The 12,967-nt window shown below is 42.6% G+C and overlaps 1 protein-coding gene across 1 annotated transcript in view; it reads right to left on the bottom strand.

Moving 5' to 3' along the window:
* Nucleotides 1-11,122, bottom strand: part of fam49al (family with sequence similarity 49 member A, like) — a 28,478-nt gene extending 17,356 nt beyond the window's left edge. The window contains exons 1-2 of the mRNA XM_083774115.1: nucleotides 11,105-11,122; nucleotides 3,458-3,537 (exon numbers count right to left, since the gene is read on the bottom strand). Of these exons, the coding sequence (XP_083630241.1) occupies nucleotides 3,458-3,527 (70 nt within the window). The 5' untranslated portion in view covers nucleotides 3,528-3,537; nucleotides 11,105-11,122. The remainder of the gene's footprint in view (nucleotides 1-3,457; nucleotides 3,538-11,104) is intronic.
* Nucleotides 11,123-12,967: the final 1,845 nt, after the last annotated feature.

The raw sequence follows: 12,967 nt of genomic DNA on the forward strand, positions 1-12,967 counted from the left end.
TCAGGTGCTGTATGTGACATCTGCTTAAAGCGTCTGTATGGGAATGCCTTCGCTTCATGGTTGGTGGTGGTTCCAAAACCCCTGAGCAGACACGGTCCCTCAAATATCCTCAGGCTTATAGCTTTCATTGTGCACTACGTGTAGTAATAATAATTATCTGGGTTCTTGTATGATCTATTCTCCATCACATCAAGCAAAATAAAATCTCAAGTGGTAATTTAACTTGCCGTAAAAATTGACCCGTAAGGTGAAATTAATTAAACAAATGTGTTGTGTAGGGCCCAGAATTCCGAGCTGTTCACCAGCGTGCTTTGTAGTGCTTTGTACTTTTGTGCACCCAAAGGGAGGTGTATAAATGCACAGTATATACACATACAGCTGTTGCTGTTATAAACATCTGACCTGTAAAGCACACATCTGATTTGATCACAATGTTATCCGATTTGTAACCAGGGCTCAGAATGCACTCAAAGAGTTATGTCTTGACTCTTGTCCATCGACTAACGATGGAGCAAAGATTATGATTTATTATGGATAAATCGATTTGCTCGATTAACTGCTGGCACCCCTATATGCAGGCGTTGCACTCTCTCCATAGGACTTTATGCTGAACTTTAGACCAACCGTGTCACAGAGCTGACTATTGTCTTTGGGTTGAGTAGGACGGCTCACAGATTGGAGAGGGGGAGCGTCTAGACGTGTCAACCTAATCAATTCCAGGTCCTTTTCATGCAGTGAGTCACTGCCATTATGTATGAAGGTGAGATTCAAGATTAAAGACGACCTCTCTTTCTCGCCATCAGTGAGCCTACCCCCTCCTATTGTAACATACAATCAGTGAGCCTACCTCCTCCTATTGTAACGTACAATCAGTCGAAAAGTAAAAAAGCAGCTGTTAAGGGATGTTTGGAAGAGGAAGAATTATGCTGGAATAGATTATGGCTAAAGTCAGTTGACTGGGAGTATGAGATGGTGGCGAATGGAGGTGGCCATGTTTACTTGGTTAGAGTGACGCACACACACACACACACACACACACACGCTTGATAGATCATTCTGGCTCACACAACGGGTTAGAACAGAGGTAAGATGCAGAGTTAGAGGGATAATGTTGGACCTTATTGTATCATTATCCACAAGCGACAGAAGGATCAAAGGACTGGCATTCATTGTCATGTCTTTTGTATTTATTCAGGGTCTAATTGAGCCGGCACCAATGGGTAAACGTACACGCATAACGGCACTGGTGGCAGCCGAAGAGTTAAGCATATGATGTGTATATATTACACTGTTTATGCGAAATTAAAAAAATGAAACGAACAGCTGATCAGAGCGTTACTATATTTTTATAGTTTTTTTTCTTTTATTTTCCATTTGCCTTTAAAGTTTAAAGCCTTTTATGTTTCTGTTTAAAGTTTAAACAGAGGCTGAGTGGCGTTTAAATACCAGTCCCTTGATAGCACTGAGCAGAAATCAAAACAAAGGATTAAGGAGCGTGTGAGGGAACAGCTAGGGGCCAATGGGTGCATTGAAATGATGACAACACTGGTAAACACAGAGTGACTGCAGGGTTCGATTTGAAACGGGGGAGATCTTTTCTTGAACACTTAAGCCCTGGCATGTATACTTCTTTGTATGACAAATAAAATAACGGAAATAACTGATCTACTAGCTCACAATTTCAATTTCAGTCACAGTGCGATGTGTTGTGGGCTTGTAGATTTGCTATTTTTGCTATAGGCTTGTATTATATAAAAGAAAAACGTTTTGACACATTTGGACAGATTTAGAAATATTTGCCCGAAATAGGGAATAGCCAGGGTTAATGTATGGTTAACATGCATGTTTTATTAAATTGTTACATTGTGATAAGATAAAACATCTGCATTTCCATAAAGGAAATGCATGTAGTGTATTTACTACAGTCTGGCCAAAGCAGGGATAAAACATGATCCCCACCAGCGATAAAAACATAATAATGATCAGAGACAGGGGGATATTAAAAGTAGAGGCATGGATTTCACCCCCGTCAAATCGAACCCTGCGTGACGGAGTGAACACTGAAAGAAAACCAAAGGAAACACGGAGAAAGGGAGAACTAAAAGAAAAGGAAAAAAAAAAGCGGATGGTCTCACGTTCAAAGTCAAGGAAAACTATTTGGCCATGCTCAAGTTCGGCGCAAGCCAGGACTTTCAGGAGATTTCCCATGAGCCCCCTGGAACAGAAAGAGGGAAGAAGTCTGTGGGTGATGAGGGATGGGTGTTTGGGGGGTGTGTGTTTGTGTGTGTGTGTGTGTGTGTGTGTGTGTGTGTGGGTGGGTGTGTGTGTGTGTGTGATGTGCGAGGAGTGGAGTGTAGGGAGTTGGCGAACAGGTTGGGGTTGGAATGGTACCATGGAGTCATGATGGGTGAAGGTGGGATGGAAACAGGTGCTCGGACAGTCTGTAATTCCACTCTTGGTTTTGAGCCAGCGGAGGTTAAGAGAAGCTCTTGCTCCCAGAAGCTCTTGTCTTGACAAGCATTCAGTGCAGTTATCATTTCAAAATGTCACATAGAACCTAGTCAGGCAATGGACTATATGCGCACACGCCATTTTGGAAAGAAGTTGGGCCGCTTCCCTACTTCCTTCACAGATGTTATGGATGATACTAATGAAGGCTCTGTTCCATTCTGGTCAAACAGAGTCAGGGTGCTGCTATTGTGCATGTTGGCTCACTGGAAACACTCTGCTACTCCAGTGGGTCTCAAAGTGTTTCCAGTGAGCAAAGTGGGTGGGTTCCAAATGGCCCCGTACGGGTGTGTAACTCTGAGAGATCCAATATTTTGTACACTCTGTTTAAAAAAAGTTTGATAACCACTGCATACTAAATGGAACAGAGCCTTAATTAGTATCATCGGTAACACCTGTGAAGGAAGTAGGGAAGTATCGACCCGGAAGTGTGTGCATATAGCCCACTGTAGATCACCGCCTACCGTTACATCTGGTGACATCTAAATTCAATGCGACAACTAGAACAGTGGAGAGCTAACGAATCATGTCACCGTCCAGATGACATGAAGGACCTCCCTCAAGACTTTGCATTAGTTTGGCAATGCAGTTATTTAAAAAAAAACTCTCTACTGTTTCCACCCATTTTTTGCAACTACACTGAATTTCGATGTCACCAGACATACTCGGTATAGGTAGAGATCGACTGCTACATAGAACCAAATGGCTCAGATTTGACATGATGCTCTTGACATCCAGGAGTGGGAATAGAGAGCGTCCGATCATGACAAACCACATCCACAATGTCACTCCCTCACACCATCAAAACCTTGCCGAGCCATGTCCAAACATACCCTCCACAACCCCACAACTACACACAAAACGTGCGCAGACACACACACACACACACACACATTTCAAATGCATACTGTACACATAAACACCAACACACATCCCAGTGGTCACTTACTTTCAAAGTCCAGGAAAAAATGTGGACAATTCTCTAAATCCTTGCCAAGGACCTTAATGAGGTTTCCCATGTCTGGCAACCTGGACGGAAGGAAACAACAAAATACATACAGTACACAGAACCTGGCTGAGATATCGGCACATCTTTTGCAATATCGAATGGTTCCTTTTGTTTTTTTTAGCCTTTATTTAGTTTTAATGCACTGAATATAGACGAGTGTGTATATAGTATATACAGTATAAATGTATCTCTTTTTCTTTGCATTATTAATTCTATTATTTTGTGAAGCGCTTTTGGCATGGTGCTTGAAAAGGGGTTGTATGTGTTTGTGAGTTCGGTGCTAATCTCACAAACCGCTGGGGCAGTGACAGTGCCAGATAATTTGTGCACGCTGCAAGCGGGCCAAGGATGTAGGTAGGCCTACTATGTTTCAAATATACATATGTTTTATACTTTTTTTGAAATATTGAACTTTTTTAACTTTTTTTCTTTTAACTGAACTCAATGTAGGGCATGCAACCTTGCCCAGATACGTAGATGAATGACATGACATCACAAGTAAGAGATCCACATGGAAGCCACGCACGCCGCTATTAGATGTCTTGTTCAGTTGTTCAACCTTTTCTGCATGTTTCTCATTTCCCTTTCCGCATTTCTCCTTCCATCTTGGCATCCCGTCAGACATACCGATCACACATGACATGACTGACACTAACCATTGAAGTCCAGAATGCACGCTGTATTTGATTAGAGAGGACTGTAAATCCAGCATCGAATCACTTAGCTCGCTCATTGGGAGCCGCTGTAGAGCTGTAATCCGTTTACATTACTTTTGTAACTTAATAAAAGCCTGCAATATGGGAGGTACTCTTGCTTAATAATACCCTTTATGTACAGGAGTCTATAGAACCTTTATGAGAGAAGGCAAGCTCTCTCTGACGTCCATGCCCATGGGCAATAGAAAAGCACTGTAATAAAGCAACTCGGATAATAGGCGTAAAGGGAAGTGGGACAAATCCATTAGGACAAGATTCCTTTATGAACATGTGGGTACAGCTCACAAAGCTGATATTTTCTATGATGTAGTATAAATTAAACAGTAATATTGTGCACCTCTACTGAAGCTGAAAGATATATCCCAAATATGACTGTTCTTTGGTTTCGGGGGAGAAAGAATACAGGTTTGGATATTATAGATGTGGATAAGAGTCTTCAAAAAACTAAGAATGTGATAACAACTAGATAATGTCGTCTTTTGGCAAAGTTTAGTATAATAGCGTACAAATGTACTAAAACCTGCTAACATAGTATAACGGACAGATAATATACGGTACTGTAATACACTTTTAGACTGATATTGAAATGCATTGTAATGTATTACCTATTACCTATTACCTTATTATCTAATGATATCTCAGGCTCGGCTCCAGGATGAAATGACTGAGGGGGCAGTTAGTTGAAAATGGCGAGGGGGCACATCTAATTTTAATATAGTAAAACAATATAGAACTTAAACTGAGGGGGCAGACTTTGCAACTGAGGGTGCCAGGCCCCCTCTAGCACCCCCGTGGCGCCGGGCCTGCGGTATCTGGTCATTATTTCATTATCCATTACCAACTCAAATCTCATAATATTTATCACAAAGTCAATGAAAATGCAATTACAGCGTCTCTATTACAAGTTCAACCAATTGAAAGAGTTTTCATTGCCACCGAGTATAATCTGTCACTTGTTACAGTACATCCGAATTTGTTACAAGGTCCATATCCAGATGCAAACATCCACCTATATTCTCTGCAATGTCTCACTGTTTTCAGTACTGTACCTCCACCTGCCATGACCAGAGAGGGGAGCTGACTTTTAATCCATTAAGACCTTATATGCCCATTCTAAAACGGTCTCATAAATCCTAGCAGTTTTCTGAACAACACTTACTGTATGTTGCTATATCAGTGGTGCTCAAACCTTTGTCATGTCAAGGGAAGAGCCTGAAAGGAAGCAACCTAATGTACCGTACCACGTTTCACTTCCGCTTTCATATCCTGTTACATCTGTGCTATATATATATATACTGCCAGGCTGCCAGTGATGTGTGCCTATAGCATTAGCATGGTTACGAGATGCCACCGTCCTGCAAAAAGGCACAGGCCTTTTCACTGACGCTCAGCAGTAATTGGTGTTGCAATGCAGCACCGAGGAGCAGAGCGAGAGGGGAGATAGGGAGGAAGTTAGAATTACCACCGGCGCTGTAGTTGAGAGGTAGATGCTTCGGCTTTGGATTTTGTTTGCTCTATGTTGTCTATACTATATATGCCTATATATATTCCCAGAGAGAGAGATATGAGTTTTATCTTAGCACGTTAAATCAATAGTGGTGGGAGAAAGAGAAAGGGAGAGAGCTGCCTGCTGAGTCACAGCTATACAGTGGTGGACAAAGTACTCAACTCCAGTACGTGGGACAAAATATAAATATAAATATGCATTGTCAAATATTACTCACTACTTAAAAAATAAAAAGAGGTTTGGGTTTTGTAGTTGCCATTGTGTAACTCCAAAGATGGGCAAGGAATACTTGCTCCATTAGAAATGTGCTCCCCCCCTGGCCAGCCGGGGCGCCTGATGGAAGGGAAAGGAACTGGTTGGAATAAAGTGTTCCTTCCACTCGCTACATCCAACCAGGGAAACATCGAGCAACTTGGACACCCATTATTTATTCGTCAATTTAGCGCACGGACCACCATCTGATGAGTTTTAGCCTCTCAGACCCAAAACTAAAGAATATTTGGTTGTCATTGGATAAGATTTTGTCTACAATTCCATGCTTTTGGCAAACATTGATCAAAATAACAATTCTTCTACTTCTTTTAAAATGAAGTAATGCAGATGTTTAACAATAATGTAACTCTTGAGAGCGTAAAATGAAACCAAATGTATCCGTAAGCAGAGCCTCCTATTTTGTTTTGTTGTCAATAAGTTTGTATTTCTTGCCCACCTTTGGAGTTCAGTTACATCATGACAAGGTAACTACACAATCCAAACCTCTACTACAGTGTCCCAGCCCTTGAAGTATTCAAAAGCACTAATTACAAAGTAATATCAATAATAGTGAAAATAACCGATCTACAAGCTCACAAGAACAGATAGTCAAAATTAAAAAAAATGCTTACTCACTCATGTAAATGTACTTAGTTACTGTCCAAGACTCCAGCTATAATTATTGTAATGATTATAACGATGGACAATAGCTTCAAAATAGGATGAAAATCACCCTGACTCATCTTGACTTTAGACCACCTGCTGTAAGACACCGGCTGAACTCCATGCTATGAATATATTAATTACATATTCACACTTGGAGCCTGACAAGGTCATTGTAAAGGTGAAGCCATGCTGAGATCCAAGAATACTGCAGGAGTCTCGCTTGTAAAGCGTCAAAGGTTTCTGACTGCCGAATCCAACAGGCTGAGTGTGTGTGTGTTCCGAAGGAGATACTGTATGGCCAGTGGTTCTCAAAGTGGGGTTCAGGGACCCTCAGGGGTCCTCGAGGTGATCCCCAGCTAAATGTATTCATAGTCATTCATCGACTGCCCGGACAGATTGGTGCATATTGCATGCAGCATGCATTTCCAGAGCATGTTATGGTTAAATCAATTAATTGTGCTTGGTTTGATCAATGGAACTTACATACTAGTATAGGCTACTTTAAGTTCCCATTTAGTGGCATTAAAATTAAAACTTACTTTTCAAAGAAAAAATACCATTACTTTATTGCTTTTGCCCAGTAGTGGGCCCTGGTCCACAGGTTGAGAACCGCTGCTATAGGTCACTCACACACGTACGCACGCACGCACACTATAAAGTGGGACTGTATGTGAAGCATCCAACCATCCATCCAGAGAGTGCTGCCATGGCTGGTGGTTGCCAGGTTACTGTTGACCTGGTTATAATGGTCTGCTGCCACTCAGCGGTGCAGTGTATGTGAAAAACAACATCCAGCTAGGAGGACGTGTTTGTGTCTGACAAGCTCACAGGCACACACACACACACGCATGTGTGAGTGCGGAAGGTGAAGGTGACTACAGCAGCACTACTGTGAAACCGATAACCACCAAGACAACCATCTTTATGGGGTTGGGACATCTGGCTGAATTGTTTTTCCTTTCTGTTAATACATAGCATCAGACAATACACCCAATATTATTATAGTCACTGTCAGGCAGAAACCTTATAGCCAAAAATGGTGATGTGACACGTGAGCTTGAAGATCAGCAGTTTTGTAAAGATCTTTAAAATGTTCACAAAATGATCGCCTATTAATGACATGCCTAAACTATAGGGACACCAGGTTGAAAGTGGTTAAGTGGGTGTGGGTTTTATATAAATATGAATGTAACCAATACAAAGTATCAATGAGAGCCTGTGATGAGCAAGGTTTCCACCCAACAGCACTGATCATATTTAAAACCAATCAGAATTAACCTCACAAACGAATTTACAAACCAGCTTCTCTCCTTACCGTGTTTTCTTAAGAATCTACAGTATCTCGCCTCTTCTTGTATCTCCCTCAGTTTCTTCTGCCTCCTCCTCTCTTCGTCTTGCCCTCCTATCTCTCTCTCTCTCTCTCTCTCTCTCTCTCTCTCTCTCTCTCTCTCTCTCTCTCTCTCTCTCTCTCTCGCCTGTGTGGAAATGCAACCTGTCGGGCTAATACCGGGTTGGCTCTCTTCAGATTGGGAACAGGTGTCACAGGGTGGCACCAGTTCTCATTCCCTTAGTGACACATACTCTTAAGTTCTGCTCTCTCTCTCTGTGTCTGTCTGTCTGTCTGACTGACTGTTGATCTCTCTGTCCACTTCACACTTCTCTTTTTCAGCGCTCTATTTAAAAACATGTTGTTTTCTCTGCTTCCACCCCCCCTGTGGCTGGCGTGTTTAAATGTATTTTTTACTGAAGCTGTTTGGTTTTACCACAGACTATTAATCAATATAGCTTCAACATAAACTACATCAGGTATACTTTGTAAAATCGGATACATTCCAAATAGGCCTAGAAGTATTCTGCGGCACCCCTGGACTTGCGTCACGGCACCCTCGAGTGCCATGGCACACACTTTGAGAAACCCTGCCCTAGGCCTTAGGGGGTCATCAGAGTTGCTACCAACATCTTTGTGTGATAGGAACTTTTTTCTTTCTTTTTACATTAACCACTTGAACCCTGATATCCATATCCTCTGGGAATATTCGCAGAAAATAGCCGATCTACATGCTCACAATGCATCAGCGCGACATGTCATTGGTTATTTTCAGGGAAGTGTGCAAATGAAAGTGGTGATTGGTTTGAGCAAACGCACGCGTTTAATCACAACCACGTTTCACTAGTCATCTCTCACACACGCGTATGCGCACACGCACGCACACGCCGTCGTATCCTTTGATGTGTCTGTACGTGGCGTCTGACAATCCTCCAATCCCCTGTGCATGTGTGATTGAACATTGACCAACCGTACCCTTAACATACAGTCACTGAAGAGTTGTCTTTTGGGGGCGCCCGCTGGCCTAGTGGTCCGGGCGCATGCCACATATAGGCTCTGGCCTGACAGCGCGTTAATGACGACCTTTGCTGCGTGTCTCTCCTTTCTCTCTCTCCCTCTTTCCTGTCCGTCTTCAATGTAACTGTCAATAAAGGCACAGAAGCCAAAAACGAATCTTTAACTTTTTTTTAAAAGAATCTTTGTAGCCAGTGGCATTTAGTTTTTGCCTGCCAAGAGGGATCAGCCACGTGCTTCTATCCTAATGGTTGACGCCCAGTCAAAGTTCACCAATGTTGAATCCCTGCATGCATCAAACGTGACCTGCCAACACAGAATGCTCACTTGTGAGCTTGTAGATCTGCAATTTTCTAAATATTTGTAGTCATTTTAAAACGTGAAATGAGACATTCTGCACAATGAGTACTTTCTACTTTTGATACATTTTGATGCCAATAGTTTTGTACATTTTGAATACGGGACTTTTACTTGTAACAGAGTAGTTCTATATTGCAGTATTTATACTTTTACTTTGAGTACTTTTCCCACCACTTGCCTTCCTTTATACATGAGTATGTACTGAGCCTAGAAGAGAGAGTGCAGATCAACTGAAATAGAACAAAGTCCACTGACACGACTGGGTATCAGATCCTCGTTTCTATCGCTGCACAACAATGTTTCCATCACTCAAAATTCCTCGAGAATTTTAGAAATTCCCGATGAAAGTCAAGTGATCGGAATGTTGTCGATCACAAGTGATGCTGAGAACCAGTGTGCAGACTTTGTTCTTTCTCACTACGTACTCAGCCTACACTTGGAAAATCAGTCGTCCTGAAAATCGAGCAAAGTGCTTCATTTATATAACAGGGCCTACGCAACACACACGCACACACACACACACACACACACACACACACACACACACACACACACACACACACACACACACACACACACCACTCATCTGTAGTCTAACAAGAGGAACCAACTACTCCCTAACTGAAGGAACGGTCAAAGAGCAAAGCCGCTCCAGACCTCAGAGAGACAAAGCCACCTCTAGCCTTTAGCCTGAGAAGACAGTAGTGTCCCTGAAACCTTGTGCATGTTCAAGCCTGAGTTCCACCCTTAATCGTACAGTACAACTACAGGAACAGTCTGCGTTTCTCTACCGAGAAATCAATGTTAATATCATTACACCTCTCTCTCTCTCTCTCTCTCTCTCTCTCCCCTTCTCTCTGTCCATCCATCTGCTATACGTTCTCTCTGATGCCCTATCTCCTCAGTGGTTTTCACAGTTGGACCCTGAGAGGGTTCCATGACGGAATTAGTAGTAGTTGAATTTCATTCTCATTTACAATTAGGACATTTACTGTATACTGCTTAATTTAGACCAAAATATCTTGTTTTGAAAGGGCCTGCCCCCTATAGCTGAATGCAGTGGGCCTTTGAAGCAGTTGAGCTGCTGTGCCCAGATGATGCTGTGACTACACCCTCCTCACTCACCCTTTACCTCCTGAACATCAGTGGATCTCGACCCCCCAGGGATCATTGAGGGGCTTCCAGGTGGTCCCCAGCTAAATCACTTTTTAAATGTTTTTTTGTGGCTTTCACCTTTATTTTATATATTGACAGACAGTAGGCTGACAGGAAATGGGGGAAAGACATGCAGTAAAGGCCATCGGGAGTCAAACCCACGGCACACTGCCAGACTGGATTACCAGCCAAGGTGCCTGGACCACTGAGCCACGGCCCAGGCCACAGTTAAATCACTTTAACCACAATAACCCCTATTTAGACTTTATACTTCCGTTAGGAGTGCACAAGGCCTTTTCGTTACAAAGAGGGTCCCTGGGATGAAATGGGTTCTAAAACATATGAACTTGTGGCTCGTTCACGTGAAAATGTTTCAGAACCACTGCTGTACCCTCATCTCTCCTCTTGGAACCATCATCATGTTTCTCCCTGGTCAACTCCATCTCACTTTTCCTCCTCCCCTCCATCTCCTCCTCTCAACTTGGCCCATATGGTGTTTGTCCGCGGTCGGCTGCTTTCAGATGTTGTGTTGTCATATTAACTGTAAATGTATTTCCTCCCTTCCCCGAGCCCTCGCCGTTCATTCTTACCGTATGCTCGCGTTTATCCCCGCGGAACACTTCACTGCATCAACCAGGGCTCGTCGGCTCCACACACCACTGCGGTTACAGCATGAGCACCCACCACCTGAGAGACAGAGAGAGAGAGAGACAACGATGGAGGTCAACATAATAGATTTCAACATCACACATTGTTGGGGGGTCAGGAAGGCATTAGGTGTCGAGTTGCACAATGTCAGCAAGGGCAAAGGAAGGCGCACATGTACAGCATAAACGAAGGGCAGGAGAATAACACACAACCCCACACATTACAGTCTACAAGCTATCGCCTACAAGCTAGGCAAAAAGTAGGCATGTTTGCATAATAATTATATCTTATATCTGTATCTATATTTCTGAGATAATTCATGCTAAACGATACAATATCTATGGAGGCTAATGTGGGTGTTATGGGTACATTAATACAATAATACTTTAATTAATTTCTTGTGTCCTGCTCACCACTGCCTGTAGTGTAGACTGTGTTACTGACTGGTGTAATTATTAACACTCCCTCTGCTTCCCTTGCATCATCGCATTTTATCAAGAATGATGTCAGGTGGAAACCTTGAATGTCCAAAAGCGTTACTTTACAGAAAACAGAAAAACAAAATAACCTGTGCTCCAATGGATCCGATGTAGTTCTTATTTAGTCACAGGCTCTTGTTAATACTGTTAATTGGTTCAGTATTTCTAAAACCTCACATACACAGTTAACCTCTTTCGCCATCACTTGCAAACATTTTTCAAAATAGCTGATCTACAAGCTCACGGCACGTCGCTTTCCAGTGCATTGTGAGCTTGTGGCTTCGCTACCGTTGCCTGACACTACCGTAGGATGAAGTAGGGCATTCATTTTGGGGGGACGGGTGGGGACGGACATGAAAAGTTGAATTATGGAGATACATGGTTTCCATGCGACGGCAGCGATTTGCAGGCAGGAGGAGGGAGAGTGGCATTGGAACATAGTTGCCAAGGAAACCAAGCCTTTCGATTCACTTGGCAACGCGCAGCGGTTGCTATGAGTCAATATTGTTCAGAGTTATCAATCAGATAGGATGGATGGATTAGATGCATGGTTAAATGGATGACACTTTGACACAGACGTAGGTAGGTGCATGTATACTCTGTAGGTAGATCAGTAGTTAAGTGCACAAATGTGGCTCGGGACGTAAACTTGGGTTACAGGTCATGGTCTGTTGCGTTGAAGAATTGTGTAGACCAGTGGTTTTCAACCTTTTTCATATCAAGGCCCATTGTTGGCATGATTTGAGCTACAGACCATTTGTTGAGATTTACAGTAGCCTCTCAGACCCACAACTAAAGAAATATATTGTTGTCGTTGGAATCTTGGATACGATTTTGTCCACTATTCTGGGCTGTATTGATGTGGTACCATAGGAGAGATAACAGGCAAACGTTGATCAAAATAATAATCATTTTACATTCTCTCGTTGTATAGACTTCTAAATTAACTTAGTAATGCGGATGTAAGTCTTGAGAGTGTAAAATGAAACCAAGGGTCCATTTGGTTTCATTTTACGCTCAAGTGTACAAGCGGGTTCATTTGGTTACCAACTCCATAATTTAGCTGGGGACCACCAGATACCCCCTCAAGGACCACTGATGGTCCCCGGACCACTGGTTGAAAACCACTGCTGCAGAACAACATTTGAATGGCAATGCACTCATAAGTCATTTCTGAACTGAATTTGCTGATAATCACCTGCTGTTTGTCCGTACGTATGCATTTGTGTATTTGCATGCTTTGCACGCTTTGGTGTGCCTTTAAAAACCTTACATAAACATAATTGACCAATTTTATGGTCAAACCATGGTGAGCTTGTGTGTGAG

Source organism: Protomyctophum parallelum, assembly GCF_964188405.1.
Source record: "Protomyctophum parallelum genome assembly, chromosome: 1".
Lineage (NCBI taxonomy): Eukaryota > Metazoa > Chordata > Actinopteri > Myctophiformes > Myctophidae > Protomyctophum > Protomyctophum parallelum.